The sequence below is a fragment of the Crinia signifera genome, chromosome 12 (assembly GCF_055691185.1).
Source record: "Crinia signifera chromosome 12, ASM5569118v1, whole genome shotgun sequence".
Lineage (NCBI taxonomy): Eukaryota > Metazoa > Chordata > Amphibia > Anura > Myobatrachidae > Crinia > Crinia signifera.
Genome location: NC_139228.1, coordinates 14,299,997 through 14,320,759, shown reverse-complemented (window position 1 = coordinate 14,320,759; position 20,763 = coordinate 14,299,997). Strand labels below are relative to the sequence as shown.

The 20,763-nt window shown below is 43.6% G+C and overlaps 2 protein-coding genes across 4 annotated transcripts; both read right to left on the bottom strand.

Moving 5' to 3' along the window:
• Positions 1 to 314: 314 nt before the first annotated feature.
• On the bottom strand, positions 315 to 17,628 carry LOC146049684 (uncharacterized). 3 transcript variants are annotated; one of them, XM_083166250.1, is made up of 6 exons: positions 17,481 to 17,628; positions 12,239 to 12,289; positions 7,876 to 7,910; positions 5,972 to 6,142; positions 3,801 to 3,901; positions 315 to 1,417 (listed from the first exon to the last, which is right to left on the bottom strand). In XM_083166250.1, exons 1-6 carry the CDS (start codon positions 17,557 to 17,559, stop codon positions 1,387 to 1,389), a joined length of 468 nt encoding a protein of 155 aa, XP_083022376.1. In that variant the 5' UTR covers positions 17,560 to 17,628; the 3' UTR covers positions 315 to 1,386. The 3 variants fall into 3 exon arrangements, with proteins under 3 accessions (XP_083022376.1, XP_083022377.1, XP_083022378.1); XM_083166251.1 differs by having other exon boundaries at positions 315 to 475; XM_083166252.1 differs by lacking the exon at positions 3,801 to 3,901.
• An 838-nt stretch (positions 17,629 to 18,466) lies between these two features.
• Positions 18,467 to 19,402, bottom strand: LOC146050347 (olfactory receptor 5V1-like). The gene has a single exon (XM_083167300.1). The coding sequence runs from the start codon at positions 19,400 to 19,402 to the stop codon at positions 18,467 to 18,469; it is 936 nt and encodes a 311-aa protein (XP_083023426.1).
• Positions 19,403 to 20,763: the final 1,361 nt, after the last annotated feature.

Below are 20,763 nucleotides of genomic sequence, written 5' to 3'. Positions count from 1 at the left end.
TTTGCAGCGGGTTTGTTTAGTGATGGGAGCGTGGGGTCCTCAATCTGCTCCAATGTGTTTCATGCGGATAACCACTTTTTCAAGGATGCAGTCGATTTTTTTTCTCCTCAATTTATAGCAGTAAGCTTTATTGATTCAATAGGAAGTTCTCGTCCAGAAATGGTTAAAAACTGCGGGAACCACGTGTTCATTTCTTTTTAAATAAAAAAAAGTGTCACTCTAAATCCATTAATATATGTGGAAACCAATTACTAACCTACTGAATAGCGTGTATAAAATCTTTATTGGTTATTTGAAAGTTTTGAAACCATGGAGCCTTTCAATGCATTTTATTTTTTGACCACACGGTGGCAGCCCCATCTCACAAAAGAAAATAAACTTCATTAACTGTGTTGACGTTTATAGTGCTTAAAGCTGAGGTTTTCTGTTCCAATGCCCAAGTAACCCCGACATGTCATTGTTTCAGGATATCTGTCTGTGGAAACAGGTGGGATAATTACTGACCCAGCAAAATAAATCCATAAAACATAACCACCAGTTGGGTAATTGAGGATTGGACTTGAAAAATGTTAATACCAATCTTTGGTTAGGTACAGTATCTAACAGAGTGTATCTAATAGCTAACAGTTGCACGGTGTTTCCATCTTCTGGGGTTGTGTTTATGCAGTCCTTGCAAATTACTATGAAATATGTTTTACAGCCAGAGCGATTTTTGGATCCAGCTTTTTTGTGTAAGGCACATTAAGGCAGTATTCAATTAGCTGCAGGGGCCAATATCGGCAAATCATGCAATATCGCATTCCCCATAGAAACTACCGGGGAGGCGGCTGCGTGTGTGAATGGAGGGATCACAGGAGGTATTGGAGGTGCGTTTTCTCCTTCTTACATTAGAAGCATACATAACATATTTGTTTCCAACTCCCAGGGATATGGCCACGAATATGCAATGATAAATGGGCTCCAATCCATCTTTAACAATTCACTTGCTCCACAAGTGTGATGTCTTCATTGTGGGTGGTTTGGCTTGGCTAGTTTGGAAGGGGTGTCCCATGCCCTAGGCTTGAGCCCTTATAATGTTAGGGAGGTTACTTGGATGTGGTTGGTAAACCCATAAGCCTGGCCAAGATTATGCCAATCTTTTTTTGTGGCACTATTGCCACATAGAAGAAGTCAGACACAGTTTCGGGACAAGACCACCAGCAACTATGGGCGGCTGTAATCGGGGCTTTTGGCACTTAACGGATGTAAATCCAAGTGGGTAGATATCACAGATTGGGGAACAACCTTGCTACTTTTATCTGTGTTCTGCATTAAAGTCAAATGTTATTTTAGGACTCAAAAAAACAAACGGGCTTCTGTCCTAGCCTAAACAATATTTGTTCCTCTTCATTCTTGCTCATATTTTCTCGAGTCAGCTCTGAAAATAGAAGTATGAAAAGTATATTAGGAACCAAAGTGGTAAAACTAGGGAGTTCCCATTGAAAGGTGCCCATGTGATCTTCTTTTATGACTAATTAACGGAGACAAAACGTCTCTCTGCGACAACTCATTTTTTATAAAGTTTTTTTCCCAGTGGTTTGAAAATCTGCCGGTTTGGTAATTTTTTGGCAACCCTGGCTTGAAGCAAGGGTTGTCCAAGTGCAGAGTTGGTCGCATAGGGGCAAATGTACTAAAGCAGTGGTTCCCAAACTTTTTTGCACCCTAGAGCAGTGATTTTCAACCTTTTTACCTTGCGGGACACTAAATAAGATTTTAAAATTGCCAAGGCACACCATGAGATCGCCACAGGGCAAAACACATTGTCCCCACAGGAAAAAAAAAACCAAACCTATTGCCCCCCATATAAAAAACAATCACACTGGTCCCCACAGGTAACAAAAATAAAATACATTGTCCCTTTACATGAAAAGAAGAGACCGGTAAATAACAGTTGAACTTGTGGTGGCTGTAAACTGGTTTGGGCATCTCTAGATCTGGGGGCACACTTGAGAACAGCTCAAGGCACACTAGTGTGCCACGGCACAGTGGTTGAAAAACACTGCCCTAGAGCATCAAAATATTTTTAAGGCACCCCTAGGCCAAATGCTTCTTATCGAAAAATTCAGAAAAACAATATTAAATTAAGAGCATTGTGTTTATATGTCAGGCACCCAGTTTGGGAACCACTGTGCTAAAGATTGATTTGTAATTTTACATTTTGTGTTTCAGGGGCAAATTTAGGACAAAAATGTAAAAACTTGTTAAAAATGGTCTTTTAGTAAATGTGTGGTTGAGACCCTGACATTGATTGGTTTTAAAATCTATGAAAATCGATCTTCAGTGAATTTATCCCATAGTCTCATTAGAATAAAAGGGGGTATCCAAAAATAACAGACAATCAGTAACCTCCTCTGTATTGGAATTAGATAGGCTTTGTTTATCAGGGCTATTGAAGAACCCATAGCCTGCAATAACTATATTCCATGCATGGGATATATTTATATGCAGGACAGTTTTAACAAAATATTATACATACAGCACTGCTGAGGTAGATAAAGCAGAGGTGCCATGGCAGCCGGGAGACATCCAAGAAGTAAGTGTGGGCATTGGAGAGACATTTGTGTGGGCTGGGGTCGTGTTCTGCAGGGATTCATATGTGTTTGAGATATTAATATAAGTCTGCACTATTTAACAATGTACTGAAGAGACAACTTGTGTGGGCTTGGTTTGGAGAGACACTTGCGTGGGCTGAGGTTGGAGAGGCATTTGCATGGGCTGAGGCTGGAGAGACACTTGCATGGGCTGAGGCTGGAAAAACAGTTAAATGGGCTGAGACAGGAGAGACACTTGCATGGGCTGAGGCTGGATAAACATTTGCATGGGCTGAGGCTGGAGAGACACTTGCCTGGAAATGAGGCTGGATAGGCACTTGCCTGAGGCTGGAAAGACACTTGCCTGAGCTGAGGCTGGAAAGACACTTGCCTGAGCTGAGGCTGGAAAGACACTTGCCTGGGCTGAGGCTGGAAAGACACTTGCCTGGGCTGAGGCTGGAAAGACACTTGCCTGGGCTGAGGCTGGGGAGGCCCTTGCATGGGCTAGGGCTGGAAAGACCCTTCTGTCAGCTGGAGAGGCCCTTGCCTGGGGCTGGAGCTGCACAGGCTTGGTTTGGAGAGCCACTTGCTTGGGTTGGAGCTGGAGAAACACTTGCATGGGCTGAGGCTGGAGAGACACTTGCATGGGCTGAGACTGGAGAAACATTTGCCTGGGCTGAGGCTGGAGAGACACTTGCCTGGGCTGAGGCTTCAGAGACACTTGCATGGGCTGAGGCTTGAGATACACTTGCCTGGGCTAGGGCTGGAAAGGCACAAGGAGGGTGAAGCTGTACAGGATGGGGAGCATAGAGAGGCAACAGATATTATCTTGCCTAGGGCACCATATTGCCCAGGGCCGGCTGTGCATGACCTACACATTTTATTGTACAGGTGCTATTTACCAGATTTAAAAAAAGAATAAATAGGTGTGCAAGTATTCGGGAACCTATTTATTGCATAATTGTCTTTGTCTAGGGAACTGCCCAGCACCCTGCCAGTGACTGGTACACTAGTTTGCTTTGTAACTTAAATATATGCAAAACAAACAATTTAAAATTCAGATTTGTATTTACTCCAAGTCTCTGCAGCGATGCGCTAAAGCATATACTGTAGCCAAAGAACCTTCAATACGAACAACTTTATACCTTACAGTATATATATCTGCATGCCATGAAAGTAATATAAAATGTTTTTCAGTCAATTAGAAAAAATTCTAGAGAAAAGTTGTACCTTCTAGTGACCTGGAAGCGTTGGGGCCATGAAAAGTAGATGAGGTATAGGAGGAAGACTATGATGCTGAAGTAGCCGGAATGGATGAGTGATCCTGAATTCTGTCAGTAAACACACAATGTGTAGTTGTCAAGCAGTTTGTACATTCCGAGTAACATCACAGTCCACACAAAACTTTCTAGAGCAAATACTCTATAAAATGTGCCCCTTCCTCTCTCTCTCTGCCTAGTCCAGTGCCCTAGATGTTATTTAATTAAGCTCTTGGTATCAACTAAATCAGGGGCATGCTAAGGTCTGTGGGGGCCCTGGACAACAAAAACTGTGGGGGCCCTGGACAACAAAAACTGTGGGGGGCCCCCTCCTTTCCCCCCCCCTCCTGCAGCACTAACCAGAGCAGTTATTCTCGCTGCTGCACGGGCACGGCCTCTTCATTGCGCCTGGGGTGATCAGGCGGGGAGAGCGGCGTAGGTCCCCCCGGAGACAGTGTAACAAGAGAGTAGGGCAGCGGGGAGATGCGGGGCTGGCAGGTGAGTGGGAGAACACGGCATCTATCCCCCAGCACTGCTGCAATGCTTGACACGCTGCAGTGGCGAGGTCCCTGTGGCGGATGGGAACTAGTTCCCATCCGCTGCAGGGACCCTGCCGTTGACTGTCCAGCCACAGCAGGGACCCCCTGCCTACTCCACGCTGCCCGGGCCCCAGGGGTGTGCTGCCCGGACCCCGCTGCCTGCCACCCACTTGGAGAGTGGGGGCCCCTGATGTATGGGGCCCCAGGGCGATCGCCCCTAATCGACCCCTTGGTGGATCCACCACTGAACTAAATACTGCTATCATTTGATCATTCAGAGCCAGTACACTGAAGCCTGGCAGGCTTCTTCCTACAGTCCTACGATTCTTGGTGGTGCTCACCTTTCACCTTATGTCACAGTTTATGGCTGGCAAATATGTTTTCATAGAGAATCTTATATCTTTGTGGTGGAACATCTCAGGAATGAATTTACAGTTAGAGAACTTAAAAATACCGCAAGCCATCCCGACTGATCAGTTCAGTGACCTCTCAACCCGCTGGACCTCACGATGTGCACACAATCGATCGCATGACCTGGCAAAATTGTGCATTCAGGCCTGAGGTCATTCTGATGTATGGCCAGCTTAAGGTCAAGAGTTTCTGGTTATGGCCTGACTTATATGTAGTTTGCATGTTCTCCCAGTATTTCATTGGTCTCCTCTGGGTATTTCGGTTTCCTAACACACTGCTAAAAATATACTGGTAGGTTTATTGGCCTCTGGCAAAATAATTATACTTAGGGTGTATGTGCGTCCATGATAATGGATATAGATTGTAAGCTCCGTTGAGGCAGGGATGGATGTGAGTGACTGAAATCTTCTCTTTATAGCGTTGCAGAATGTGTGTCTGATGGGCCAGATTCATTAAAAGAAAAAATGCAAGTAAATTTGTGTCTGGTGCAAACCATGTTAAATAAGCAAAGGGAGTAAATGCATTGATATTGTTTATGTGCAGGGTAAATACTGGCTGCTTTTGCATGTAGCCCACAAATGTTACAAAGCTTTATCTTTACACTGAACTTCAGATTTCAGTTTGAACAAACTCCACTCAAATGTAACTCTCTCAGCACATATTACATCTGCCCCACCTGCAGCACAGCATGATTTTGCCCATTTGTGTGCTTTTTGCTTTGCTAACAAAGCAGAATCAAGCTCTATATACAGTAAATAACTGATATATAAATAACCAATATCATGCTAAAGAGAGCATTTGGAAAAGCTACAATGGGCAATCAGCCTAGGGCTCACAAAGGGAGGCCAAGGCCTCAGCTAAACCTGGCTGCCTCTGTAATTCCATATAGCATACCTCCCTACTGTCCCAATTTTGGCTGTGCAGTCCCGATTTGCAGAGCTGACCTCAGAGTGGGTGTCTCCGGGCAGATGGGGGCAGGGCTTGGGAGTACTGGCGCAGTGTTTAGTTGCAGTTTTGCAGGTTTACATTTTGGGATGAAAGCATGTTCCTATGCACATCAAAAATCATCTAGCGTTGATTATTGGTTTGGAAAAAGATTTCTAAACTGAAATCTTCATTTACTTCAAACTATTATGCTATGGAGAATATATTGACCAATGATATGTGTAATACATTGACACGAAACACTTACGTAATCTTCTCTATAGTCGCCTTCATGATCTTCTCTATAGTCGCCTTCATGATCTTCTCTATAGTCGCCTCCATGATCTTCTCTAAAGTCGCCTTCATGATCTTCTCTATAGTCGCCTACATGATCTTCTCTATAGTCGCCTCCATGATCTTCTCTATAGACCCATCCATGCTGCAGATATCAATGCAGTGTTACGCAGAACAGAACAACAGTATGTGCTGATACAATGTTTGTGAGACACCAATGTTTCCATACTCTAAGGAGCACAATTATTAGGGGTGCAGGGGATGTGACTGCCTACAGATTGTAAACTGGATACAAAACTTGCACAATTTTATATAATTCTGTATATTGGGTTATATAAGCGAAAGCGGTACATCTGTCAGAACAGACTTAGGTCTACAGTCATTAGGTCGACCCCGGAAGGTCGACTGTCCCCAAGGTCGACAGGGTTAAAGGTTGACATGGCTAAATGTCGACATGACTTAAGGTCGACATGGGCCAAGGTCGACAGTCATTAGGTCGACATGAGTTTTCACAGTTTTTTGACCCGAATGTCGACACAGTCGACATGGACACAGTTGGAGTTGAACCGCAGCCCCTCGCATCGCTCGCTTCGCTCGCAATGCTTCGGGCACGGTGCCTCGCTGCGCTCGGCACACTATTTTATTCTCCCACCACGCCCTAGTGGATGGTAGGGCATGAAATACTGCCTGTCGGCACATGTCGGCTCAAAAAAACTGTGAAAAACTCATGTCGACCTAATGACTGTCGACCTGAAATCATGTCGACCTTGGCCCATGTTGACCTTAAGTCATGTCGACCTTGAGTCATGTCGACCTTGAGCCATGTCGACCTTGAGCCATGTCGACCTTTAACCCTGTCGACCTTGGGGACAGTCGACCTTCCGGGGTCGACCTAATGACTGTCGACCTAAGTCTGGTCTGACAGATGACCGTTTCCCATATAAGCACAAGCAATAAGAAGCGGCATCAGCTTCATGAGTTAATCCACAATCACCTACGGCAGCCATGCTTGGCTGTTTGCTTTTTTAACTCCATCCACTTTATTTCTCTCCAAGGGATAGATTTATGAAGCAGTAATAAGGGAGGAGAGAATGGCCTCTGCTGGCCCCGCCTCCTTTAAATGTAATGTCACAGACAGGGGGCGGGGTCGTAGGCACCTGCAAACTACAGAAGTCTCCAGAGTCTGAGTCGCTGTAGAGGTACTTCTGCCACGCTATTGGCTGTAGGGGTACTTCTGCCACGCTATTGGCTGTAGTGTGCCAAACCATACCAAGTCAGAAGAATGGTTGTGCCCACAGAGCCTTTGCCCATACCTAGTTACAGCCGTGGTAGAAGGAGCTATCCTTTTTGTGAACACTTTTAAATTTGCTTATATGTTCTGTAAACAACATCTTTACAGACTGCCATTGGACGTACCATTGAGACTTGTACCTGCCCTAGATTGGTGCAGAATCGCCTTCAGAGAATGACCTCCAGGGTGAGCGATTACACGTTTACAATCAGTTATACGACACTCCCATCTCTATGGGTGTGACTATCCGCCTCCCTGTCATAGCTCAGGAACCCCCAATACATTTCCAGTACATTGCTCATATACTGTGCGGCTCAATAATTTTTTTTAGGTCATGTTGAAAAACATTGATTATTCATGCAAATATCGACTCAGAATCAGGCCCATTATGGTAAACACCATCAAAACTGTCCAAACTGAAATACAGTATGGACAACTTTGGTAGTTTCAGCCGAACACGTCACTGCGCTGGTGTTGCTCTATGATAAGGGCATGCTGGTCAGGTGGCCTGTTCTTTCTGGGCACTGCCTATAGTGGGCTGAGGGACATGAAGTGAAATACAGAAGAGAACATAATGCATTACTCACCACATCGTGCCTTATCACTTCAAAATCAGAATAATCTGAAAGCAACAAGAGAAGCAGTTTCCTGTCATATATTCATGAGATTGAGATCCCCAACCCTTAGACTTATTCTGTAATAAATAAATGTCTTTAAAGAATATATTTGATTTCATATCAACTAAAGCATGTAATGATTATTGGTTGTGTGGGTACTGTATTGTATTGATATGTACACTATATATGTATGTGCAACAGCATACTAAGAGCTAAAATGAAGGGAAAAGAAAACTTTTCTCTGAGGTAGTTGTTGTTCTTTATCCAATCCCTGGAAAACATTAGAGTCATCAGTGGGGGTTACTAATTTCCAGATCCTAGAATTGTTGTAGCTGCCCGACGGGGACCCTGACCTGAGTCAGCTGCTAAGAGGGACATGTTTTCCTCTGTGCAGCTGCTGGCTCTAGTTTTCATTTCTTATAGAGGGGGCATGGCAACACTTCCCTGGATTTGCCCACATCCCCAGTACTAAATGCGGTTCATCTATCGTGTCAGCCAGTTATCAGTAACATGAAGGGCCTCACATCAGTAAGCCAGATCTGCAGATATATCTCTAAACAGATCGGGCAGTTTGTTCTGCATATACGCTTCCCGATCAGTCATGACTGATGTCTCAACTTACTGAGCATTTACCCCACCCACCCAGTTCTGCTGTCACCCACTGCCGGTCTGAGCAGCGAGGGCACGGTTGTGCGGTGGATTGCCCGTACATACAGCACATTGCGCCGATATATCTGCCACATTGTTCTGTCCCCCCCCCTGTCCTTTGTGTCTGGGTTCTAACTAGGGTGATATGGATGATCCATCAATCATCAATGGTTTATGAACGATGTAGAATGTTGTTGCCATCGACAGATGGTTTCCCTCCATCGATTGCGCACAATATTTATTTTATTTTTGCAAGGTGTGAGACACTGGGCGGTATTCAATGTGAATACCGGCGACGTGCAGCGAATCCTGTTTAGGATTCGCTGACCGGCGAATTTGAGCTCCTGCGGCGGATGCTGCAGGGAGCCTGAGGACGGTGGCAGGCAGGGAGATGGAAGTCTCCCTGCCTGCCCCAGAACGTTTGTGGGGGGGGGAGGTGGGCTCCCCGGGTGTCAGGCAGCACAGGCTGCCCCCGGGGGTGCCAGCAGGGGACCGGGTATATTCACTACACCCGATCATGAATATGTAATGATCGGGTGAAGTGAATATATGAATATTTAATGAGCGGCTCGGCTCCGGCCCCCTGCAGGCTGGTCTGTGTAAAAAAAATAAAAAATAGCATGCCCCTCCTCAGAATAAAATTCCATATTTTTTGACACCAATTGTAAAAAACAAAACACTTTATTTTAAAAGTTCACCTTCCACTTCACCATAAAAAGATAGCGATTGCTACTCGGTGAATCATGGCGAAAAAAACCTTGAAATGTATTCGCCATCTGGTCATTTATTAGGGTGATTCACCGTTTTAGTCAGAAATTCGCCTTACAGCACAAAATCGCCATAAAAACCTGGCGAATCAGCCTCATTGAATACCGCCCACTGAGAGTAGCTCTGCCCCCGAAACCTGTGAAATCCCACTCCCAGGCTATGATGGGCCAGAAGGCCATTCACTAAAAGAACAGTAATGCTGGTTGAAACCATGGTGATCAATGGCAACCATAGATAATGAATTCACCAATGACTATCGCGGGGCACATACATGGAGGGGTTTGTCTGCTGCAGTAGTACAGTATCGGAGGTGCTTGTGGAGGAAACCTACTATTTCCAGTAGAGGGTATTATCTATCATAGACTTCCTTCTGATACAGTGACACTGATGTGATAAGGCAGCCATCATGAAGCAATGTCCAACAAGTGCAGCAGAAATAAGTGCTACATTAATTGTAGGTATCTTTCTATTTGCTTTTTATTTATTTTTTGGGGATTTTTTTTAGACTGATTCCAAAAGGAGACAGATGTAATTTAGCAAACTTAAGTAGTCAATCTCTGTTTTAAAGTAATTTGGGGGACATCTTGTCTTCTTTACTCTACAGTCTGTTATTTTATGATAATCTGACCTGGGAGGAGGCATAGATTACATCTGCTTGTGAATAATGATGAAGAAAAAGAATGATGATGATGGGAAGGAATAATGATAAAGAGAAGGAAGGTGGAGGATGAATTATGATGAGGAGGAATTTGGAAGAGTGTGAAGGAGGAATGATGATGAAGAGGAATATGTTGTAGGAAAGATGGGGAGGAATGTGGAGGAGGAATGATGATGAAAAGGAGGAAACTAGAGGAGGGATGTTTGTGAGGAGGAATGTCGTAAATGAATGATGATGATGAGGAATATGAAGATGAATGATAATGAAAATGAGGAATGATGATAAGGAATTAGGATTAGTGGCTTTACTGTGGCAAAATGTTTATTAGGAGTAACGATGATGATGAGGAGGAGTATGGAGGAGGAATGATGAAGAGGAAAGTGGAGGAGGAATGATTATTATTATAATTTTATTTATATGTGTCACAAGTGTTTTGCAGCGCCGTACAAAGGAATGATGATGAATATGGAGGAATTTAAAGAAGAAAAGATGATGAACAGGAGGGATGACAATGAGGAGGAATATGGAGAAGGGATGATGAAGAGGAGGAATGTCAATTATAAATTATGAGGAATGATGATGAGGAGGGGCACTGAGGAGGAATAGGAAGCAGGAACAATTGTGAAGAAGAGGAATGATGATGAAGAGGAGGAATAGAGACGAGGAGTGATGATGAAGAGGAGGAATATGGTGTAGGAATGTTTATGATATAGAGGAGGGATGATGATGAGGAGGAATGTGGAGTAGGGATGATGATGAGGAGGAATGTGGAGTAGGGATGATGATGAGGAGGAATGTGGAGGAGGAATGATGAGGAGGAATTTGGAAGAGGAATGATGATGATAAAGAGGAGGTATGATGATGAGGAATGTGTAGGAGGAATATGGAGGAGAAACCATGGTAAAGAGGAGGAATTATGAAGAGAAGGAATATGGGGGAGAAATGATGAAGAGGAGGATGATGATGACGAAGAGGAATATGGAAGAAGAATTATGAGGATTATAAAAAGGAGGAATGTGGAGGAGGAATGATGATGAAAATGTGTATTAGGAGGAATGATGAGGAGGAGGGATGATGGGGAAGAATTTGTAGAAGAAAATATGATGAAGACGAGGAATGATGATGAGGAATGTGGAGGAGGAATGACGATGAGGAGGAATGTTGACAATAAATGATTATGATGAATATGGAGAAGTGATTATGATGAAGAGAAGGGATGATGTGGAGGAGGATGATTGTGATGAAGAGGAGGAACAATGGTTAAGAGGAGGAATATAGAGGAGGAATGATGATGATGAAGGAGAAGTATGAAGGAGCAATGATGATGAAGAGGAGGACTATGGAGAAGGAATGATGATGATGATAAGGAGAAATGTGGAGGAGGAATGATGATGATGAAGAGGATGAATATGCAGGAGGAATGATCGGGAGGAATTTAGTGGAGGAATGATGATGATGAAGAGGAGAAATAATAATGATGAAGAGGAGAAATATGGAGGAATTATGAGGATGAGAAAGAGGAGAAATGTGGAGGAGAAAGGATGATGAATGAGGATTAGAGTCTTTACTGTCTGGTTTAATGTGTATTAAGGAAGTACTGCACGGTTTAATGTGAATAATGGACACTACAGCATGATCAGGTGTAATGTGATTTGGTACTTTTATGTGGCCATGCGCCTTCCCCATAAAGTCATGCCTCTTTATTTGGTGTCCACCTGTGGCATACACTATCCCTGTTTCATATATATGAAGAGATGGACCAATTCTCTTTCTGGCACAGGGCAACAAAATGTCTAGCTATGGCCATGCTTTGTGCCCTATCTCTCCCAGCTTTATTCCCTGCACTCACATTTCCTTCAGCCTGGGACCTGGTGTCATCACCCGCTCTTTGTGCAGTATGTGTAGCACGGTGGATCTGATGATGTCACTGGTAGTCCAATGCAGAGAAGGGAGGACTGACTGAACTTATGCCAGTCCTCCCAATACTGATTTTCTAGGCTACGGAACTGTCAATGTTAGCAAGTGAAGCTGCTGCCACAGCACTCATTTCTAATTTCATACACAATCCCAACCTATATGCAAGATCCTCCTGAATCATTTCCTGCCAATTACTTCTCCATGAAATCCTCAGTGAGAGCAGGATCTCCGCGGCATCTTGAAACATGGTTCAGTCTGCTGATAATCGCTCCATTCTGTGAACATCAGTGATTGTGTACAAACATGAATGTTGCCTTATTCTGGTATGGAAATGACAGTTACCCATAGTAAAATAGGTTGGTGTTGTAGATTCCAGCTCCTCATCACAGCTCACTACAAAAAGATACATTTCAAAAACTGTGAATGATGTAATCAATTAAATACACGTTGTCAGCTTATTAGATTTTTTTTAAATCTATAAATCAGGTAAAAGAGAGTACATAAGTTTAAGGACAAAAAACATGTCAAGAAACAATCCAGTATTACACAGATAAAATCAATTAGGAGGTATCCTGACATATTGATCAAAACTAGTTGCTGTGAGTTTTTATAAAAATAACAAACAAATACATTTCCAGGTTTTTGTTCGCACCAAATAAATCAGACAGAAAAGCTGTACGTGTGTACGCACCTAGAGACAAATAAGAAAAGGAAAATAATGAAAAACAGGAAAGAAACTAGAAGCAGTGCTCCAATAAACAGTATGGTACATATGGAGCACATACAAATAAAATATATAAGCACATTAAGATTATGGCCCTTATTCTGGTTGGTGCGGATATTCCCGCATTCTTACGGAGCGGTCCGCACGCTACGGTGTTTTGCCGCATGCGGCCATCGTCCGTAGAAACGCCCGCGTGTCCTCCGCATTCGGACGGACTCACTCTTTAAGAACAGGGCGTGTTTACGGACGACATACAAACCATGCGTGTGCGGGAGAAACACTCCGATTCTGCACGGTATTACAGAGTATTACAGAGTATGCTCGGAAATACCGCATCCGACCGGGAGCCAAGCGGTGCTACCGCCCGTAAGCGGAGTATTTACGCCAAACAACCCACTATTAAGTATCTTCTGCAAGACATCACATGACCCACTTATTCAATTACCTATCCTCATAAAAAACTGCTTATTTGGAACATGTCGAATACACATGTGTATTGCTAGTATTAATATTCTGTCATGTCCATTGTTAGCAGTTTTAAAGTGTCTGACAAGTACAGGATATGTGGGTGTTTAGTAAGGGTTCCTTGAAGCAGCAATGGTTTCAATTAAAGCACTGACAAGCGGCCTATTAGTGAGTAATGAGTAAAGGAGTAGATTCTATTGGGTTCAGGTGTTAATGCTTGTAGTCATTAGGCGTACGTTCGCCTACCGCATGAACGAGTGGTGTCCGCAAAGCAATAGTACACTTGTGGACACCGCACATTTCTTCCCTTTTTGATCGCGTGCATTCGGAGTGCTATCCGAATGTACGCCCCCCAACATAAGTGTACTCCCCCGTGTCCGCCCATGTTTCCGCCCCGTTTTGCCCACTTTGAAACTACGCCCATGTGACATTCCGCATGACGCCCATAATACGCCCATATTTCCCGAATGATTGCGGGGAACAGTTTTGTACGGGATTTGGCCGAACTGGTACGGAGTCAAGGCGTGGCACATGCGCGTTGCGTTCGCCACGCATGCGCAGACGCCGTAAAGACGCGATCCGAAAGTATGCGGTAAAGTCCGCGTCAATCAGAATAAGGGCCTAAGTGATTTGTTTAAGCAAGAACCATTTAGTGTGTTCAAATACTTTCCATATTGAGTCCCGAGTAGGCTTAAGCCTCCTATTTTTTCGAGAAACGTTTAACCTCTGACTAAATGTTATATGTAGCCACACATTTCTCATGGTATAACACCTCTAGGACCACCAACTTTCATTCCCCTAGTGTAGGTGAATATTTATGAATCCATTGTTTAAATAGAAGGCTTGGCCACTGTCACCAAAACAGTGAGGAGTGGCTTCCAATGCAATAAGGCCACACCAAGACCCTAATCAGAGAAATCCGCAAATAACAGGTGTGGCTTTCCTGGTGAGCCCGAGGTGGAAGGTGGAATTAAGAGAAGTAAGGATTTTGTTTCAAAATCTATTCCCCTTACCACTATACGAAATATTATGAGATAGAGAAGCATTAGTTTGGCCAAACTTAACACAATTCCCTGCATCTGAAGGCACAAAATGTTGTCTGTGGGCAGGTGAATTTTAAGTTCGGTTCAGGATTCTGATATGAACTTCTTGTAAACGGGCAGATTTGAGACAAGGGAGTATTCTGATAATGGGTGACAGTAAGAATTTAAATTCGGGTAACTCCGGAATCTCAAGCAGCCACTTCCTGGCAATGCTGTCCCAACTAATGGGAGAATCATCAACCAGATGGCAATAAAGATAACAAATTTTACAAAGGAGATGGTAGCGAACAGTGGAGAGGAGTATCTAAAGATTGGATATAATGACGGGCTTGTAAATATATGTAAAACTGGGAGCGTGGAAGTTGGAATTTTTCCTGAAGAGCAGTGAATGTCAGGACATGGCCTCCAGGGTTGAATACATTTTTATAGATATAATACCCTTTAGATACCAATTTCTAAATTTCGAGTTTTAAAAGGGGGGGGGGGGGGGAGAGTAGGGTTTCCCCATAAAGGAATATGCGAGGAAGAGTATGGGTTTCGTTATAATGATTTATTTTTTGAAAAAATATGCATTATATGTATCCCAGAAAAGACTGTTGTAGATAATTGGCTGGGGAAGTTGTGACTTCAGGGTGTGCAATAAATCTACTGAAGCATATGGGTAAGAGAGTGCAATTTGGCCCCTATTGGAATAACATTCAGTATGTAGCTGCCAATCAGCTATAAATCGAAATGTTGAGTACACCAAGATCCCCTTTAAATGTAGGTAAAAAAAGGTGCGGATCCGGGCCATTCTAGGTTTTTGGGATTTCCAAATGAACTTGGAAAAGGCTTGGGTACAGCATAACATATCAGCAACAGTAAGAGTGATTGGGAAGCATCTGGAGAGGGTCTGAGATTTTAGGAAAGATGATACTTTTAATCACTACAACACGACCCCTTTCCAGTGGGTTAACTGGTCGCAAAGTCTTTTAATCACTGGTGTAAAATTGAGAGTGTACAGGCAAGAGTTCTGAGGGTATAATGACACCCAGGTATTTGCGTTTGTGTGGCACTACTGTGAATATGAGGGTGTGTGGAAAGGAAAGAAGGCGCATTTAAGGGAAGCAATTCTATATTGGTTGTATAAAAACCAGGCAGCACAGCCCCACAACCAGTTCTAGAGAGCTGTTAGGTTTGCAATCTGACCAGGTTGGACAGTCTCATCTGGTTTCCACCAGGGCCACAACTAGGGGTGGGAATGAGACTGGCTCTACCATTAGGCAGCTATAGGCAGTTTTCCTAGGGGCTCCAGAGTTCAGGATGACTCGGAGAGAGGCATCCTTGCTGAACTTAATGCAAATGGCAGGTGTTGAAATTCTAAGAGGCCATCTCCACACTTTCACCTGAGGTTCTGGAATGTTGGTATGGTGTGTGGCTGGTATTGGGAGCAGTGAGCTGAAGTTTTGCATAGAGTGCCAAAAAGAAAAAACCCTTACACAAGTCCTAGGTGGGAACCAGGGGGGTGGTACTTTTACTGTTCCAGTGGAGCTAGTATTGGCTTACCCGTTGTCTGCAACAGTACTCTTCCGCCACGGAAGCCCTTCCGAGAGCTGCTCTACCCAAACTCCATGGCACTCTTCTGCCACAGAAGCCCCCTTTTCATGATGTCACGTATATGGGTGAAGGGGGGCACATTACTGCCATACTATGGTGCTGGTTCCCACTTAGCTGGGAAAAGCATTGGTTCCTATTGCCATAAAGTAAACCAGTCGTAGGTCTGCTGCTGAAACCTCAAAAATCTGTGCCTTGCCTCTGAAAACTACCTGCCCCATGCTGAGTGGGTAACAACCTATTGAGGAATATTTGGATTGCCAGAGTGGCAGTTTTCCCATCTCAGTGGGTGTAGAATATTGGTTATATGTTCACAAATTCCTGTTCCCTTACACGAAAACAGAAATTAAAGGAAATCATGGCATTATTGTTAAATACACATAGCTGAGAGATTTTGGTAATATACTATACAACAGCTACTGTAAGTCCCCATGCATAATCTTTTGGCTGCTGTATTGACAGAATGGCATACAAACAGCACAATCATAATAAAAAAAACGAACACATAAAACTAGTCTTTCAGTTCCGCTAACGGCTAACAGGTGCTGATAGAGACCCGATACATTGTTCATTATTTCAGCTCACTTTTGTGGCATGCAATTTGCTAAATTGGGCAGGGTGCAACTCACACTGTACCAATCCCCCTAAACCAAACATAAGTCATATTTCTTGTGACCGCTGTAGCCTGTTTTCTGACAACATAGACTAAAACTATATAGAGATCATAATAGATGAAGAGATAAGATACATGGGAGGGGGAATTTATGAAACAGTGAAAAGATTAGAGAAGTTGCCCATGACAACCAATCAGCTGCTACCTATATTTTATAGAATGCACTTAATAATAGCTGATTGGTCTGCACTCTTTTAATTGCTACATACATTTCCCCCATATTAACAAAATGGATCAAAAGCAATACTAGCTCTTTTAATACTGTGTTAAAACATGGAAGGTCGACTGGTCATAAGGTCGACATGGGTTTTTCACTGTTTTTTGTGCCGACAGGCGGTATTTCATGCCCTACCATCCACTAGGGCGTGGTGGGAGAATAAAATAGTGTGCCGAGCGCAGCGAGGCACCGTGCCCGAAGCATTGCGAGCGAAGCGAGGGTCCGATTCTCATTGCCAACTGTGTCCATGTCGACTGTGTCGACATTCGGATCAAAAAACAGTGAAAAACCCATGTCGACCTTATGACCAGTCGACCTTCCTCATGTCGACCTTTATGCAAATTCGACCTTAAGTCATGTCGACCTTGGCCCATGTCGACCTTAAGTCAGGTCGACCTTCCTGCCAGTCGACCTAGTGGGGTCGACCTAATGACTGTAGACCTAAATGCAGTCTGACGAATGATCCCATTCCTTTTAGGGATATTTTCTTTTGATCAATCATCACATCGCCCTAATTATTCCATAAATCCACCAATAGTGCCTGCATGTTAAAATTTGATATTTTAATGGGGTGTGGATCGAGTACTGTATATGACAAAAGAAAAAGGGACTGTATTTGCAGGGCGCACTATATAAAGTATTAAAATGTAAATTTTTTGGTGTCAACATCGACCTAGAGTATGTTGACCTTTATTGAATTGTCCGCATCGCATGATAAAATGAGTGAATTTTAAGTTCTCTGTGAAATAAATCAATTCTTGTAGCATTCTCCTCTCAATGACCCAGTTATGTTCCTTGCATTTATTTACTTAAATATTGCAAATAAATCTAATCACATACATCAATACATACATAAATAACAGCATTACCTGTGAGGATCTGCAGCAGAACCGACGCTAGAAGAAGTAACATTTGGAAGCAGCAGTTAGCCCAGGATGTGCGTCTCATCTGTAACACTGGCCGTTCTGCAGTACAGTCTGTAGACACGCGGCTTCACTTCTGCATGTCAGCCCAGGAAACAGCTGAGCCTCTGCCTTTTACAGTACAACATTGGGATCTACCTCTATAAAAAGCCTGCCTTTTCTGACCGAATGCCAGACCACTGTACAAATGAGTCTTCAGGGACCACTAAATCACACAATGTAAACTATCCGGCACAACACATTGTTCATTCAGCATTAGCCTGATAGTCCCCTGCATTTGTGTATTTAGTTACAGAAGTTACTCTTACATGATTAGAAAAATATTATATTTATTACTTTTCATTCCGATTGGATCACATAACAATAAAACTCGCAGTTTTCCAATGATCGGCATAATGTACCATTCTGCGTATGTGTGTTTTCAGCTGCTGTGGGGGGTCTCAGTTCACCTGCCTGAGGCAGGTGAATCAAAATCCCCAATAAGTTGACACAAGAAGCCTGGGGGCTGCAATCATCAATGATCATGGGTATTTGGATATCCCTTATGATCGTGTTACATAAGTATTTGGATGAAAAACATTTTTATATTGTATACTTGGTGTTTTCTTAATTATAGTATTGTATATAGGGACAATCATTCTATGTTGGTAGCACTATAACTGTTATAGCATTATATATAACCTTTTTTAAATCAAATAACACGTTAATGAAAAGCAGTCCACCAATACATAGGAATACAGCATTAAATTAATGACAGGTAACATCCAATCAGAAAAGTTGGCATAGCTTTGACCTGAGCTGGGGAACTCCTGCACCTTGACACAATAGTGGTAAGTTGTGTAACAAATGGTTCCACATTATATGACTCCACCTTGAATTGTGAGCACAGACTTGGACATGGCCGCAGTAGTCTTGCATTTTTCTTGCGGAGACTATTTATATACCGTTGGATACAATTTCTTCTTCAGACTTCCTTTCACATCTTTGTTCCTTATACTGTAGATGATGGGGTTCAGCATTGGCGTCACCACCGTGTAGAGTATGGACACTGCTCTGTCCCGATCTGGGGAGTAACTGTGCCGGGGACGCAGGTACATAAACATAATAGTTCCGTAGTAGAGAGAAACCACAGTTATATGTGAGGCACACGTGGAGAAGGCTTTGTACCTCCCTTTGCCAGAGCGGATCTTCAAGATGTTAGAAATGATGTGAATATAAGAAATAATGGTCAACACGAATGAGCAAAGTGCAATTAGTCCACCGGAGATATACACTGCGACCTCGTTGAATAATGTGTCTCTGCAGGAGAGCCGGAAGAGGGGAGGCATCTCGCAGAAGAAGTGATTGACCAGGTTGGACCTGCAGAAAGGCAGCTGGAAGGTGAGTGTGGCGTGGATCACAGAGTTGAGGAAGCTCACAGTCCAGGCAGCAGCAGCCAGGCAAAAGCACAATGTCTTGTTCATGATAATCTGATAACGAAGGGGGTTGCAGATGGCCACATATCTGTCGTAGGCCATGACAGCTAATACTATGCATTCTGTTGCTCCCAAGGCTAAGGAAAAATACATCTGGGAAGCACATCCTAAGAAGGAAATGCTTCTGTCCTGAGATAAGGTATTTACAAGTAGTTTGGGTACAATAGTGGAGGAGAAACAGATGTCGATGAATGACAAGTTGCTGAGGAAGAAGTACATCGGTGTGTGCAGCTGGCTGTCGGCTCTCACCACTACAATCAGGAGAACATTTCCTGTGAGGGTGATGGTATATATCCCTAGGAAGAGCAGGAAGTATAGAGCCTGAAGGTGTGGGATCCTGGAGAGGCCAAGGAGGACGAATGTGCTCACAGAAGTCTGGTTAGCTTGTTCCATTACTCTTCTGCAACTGCATGGACAGGAAGTTTGGGAAACTTTTGAATATTTTTTTTGTTTTGGCTCAGACTTTACTCAGCTGTTTTCAGTTATCCCATCAAGGTAAATGGTTCATCACTTTAACTAATATTATTTGTTAAAAAACAGAGATGACCGGCAGTAGGGCAGAATACCGACACCGGCATCCAGATGCAGGGGATCCCAACAATTTTCAGGTAACTATACTTACCTTTTGCTTGCTCTTCCAAAACCCTCCCTTACTTCAGCCTATACCCCGGCCTTGCAGCCAACCCCCCTTTTAAGTGTCTAACTCTCCCTCTCCACAGCCTAAACCTACCCCTCCCCCCCACAGCCTGACCCTATGTCCCCCACTGGTGCCAAAACCTAACCCCCCCCCCCTCCTCAGCCTAATGCTTACCCACTCCGCATGCTTATGACAGGGATACTTGTAATCTGTATTCTGAATACCGGCATCCCATCTTCCAGGATGTTAACCGCATCCCATTTTGTAAAAAACATATTTGTTGATTGTGAGGGGTGTGTGTGTGTGTGTGTGTGTGTGTGTGTGTGTGTGGGGGGGGGGGGGGGGGCGTGTTGATCCTATCTAACCCAAAGTTTTACAGTCCTTAACTCCGATCTTTTGGCCCTGAAGGGTTCCTTAAAATAAATTACAATTGCCTAATGTTCTTTATTAATTAATGTCACAGTAGGGTAAAATTATGGATGTGGCCTTTTTAAAAAGCCTTGTTGTTAAAACGCCCCCGATACATACAGTGTAAGCCAACCCAGCAGGAATTAGCGCATACCAATGGTGGAAACTGAACTGGAAGGAAGAGTTGCCTGTCTGATAAAGCAAGACAGCAGTGTGACATTTACCTATTAGAGGCTAATAAGACGCACCACCTCTGGGGATAAAAGGGTGGCAATAAATGGGATCGGGAAGGAGTGTGGTGTGTGATGGAGAAACTGTGGAAGTGCAGAGAAATATTCTCCTATGAGGAGCACATGTGTCCAGATGCCAGAAGACTGTTAGAGGTCTACATTCTATGCATTCTATGACAGGATGCAGGAAGGAGAATAAGAAACATAACAGTTTTAATCCTCAGATAACTGATTGCAGGTGTGTGCCGAGAGAAAGCAGATGACCCTAGCAAAGTCAGAAGTTCCCCATGGTGGAGTTCTGAGAGGTGAGAAAATCTGCAGAGACACTGAGGTACTGGAGAGACAATGAGTGGATGCAGAGACACTGAGGTACTGGAGAGACAATGAGGGGATGCAGAGACACTGAGGTACTGGAGAGACAATGAGGGGCTGCAGAGACACTGAGGTACTGGAGAGACAATGAAAGGATGCAGAGACAC

What these genes read in the sequence shown, in the direction of transcription:
- LOC146049684 (XM_083166250.1), bottom strand. Translation starts at nt 17,559, where the DNA reads ATGAGACGCACATCCTGGGCTAACTGCTGCTTCCAAATGTTACTTCTT. An exon ending in TCTGCTGCAGATCCTCACAG is followed by an intron (nt 12,290 to 17,480) that starts GTAATGCTGTTA and finishes ATCTTTTTGTAG; the next exon opens with TGAGCTGTGATGAGGAGCTG. An exon ending in AAGTGATAAGGCACGATGTG is followed by an intron (nt 6,143 to 7,875) that starts GTGAGTAATGCA and finishes TGATATCTGCAG; the next exon opens with CATGGATGGGTCTATAGAGA.
- LOC146050347 (XM_083167300.1), bottom strand. Translation starts at nt 19,402, where the DNA reads ATGGAACAAGCTAACCAGACTTCTGTGAGCACATTCGTCCTCCTTGGC.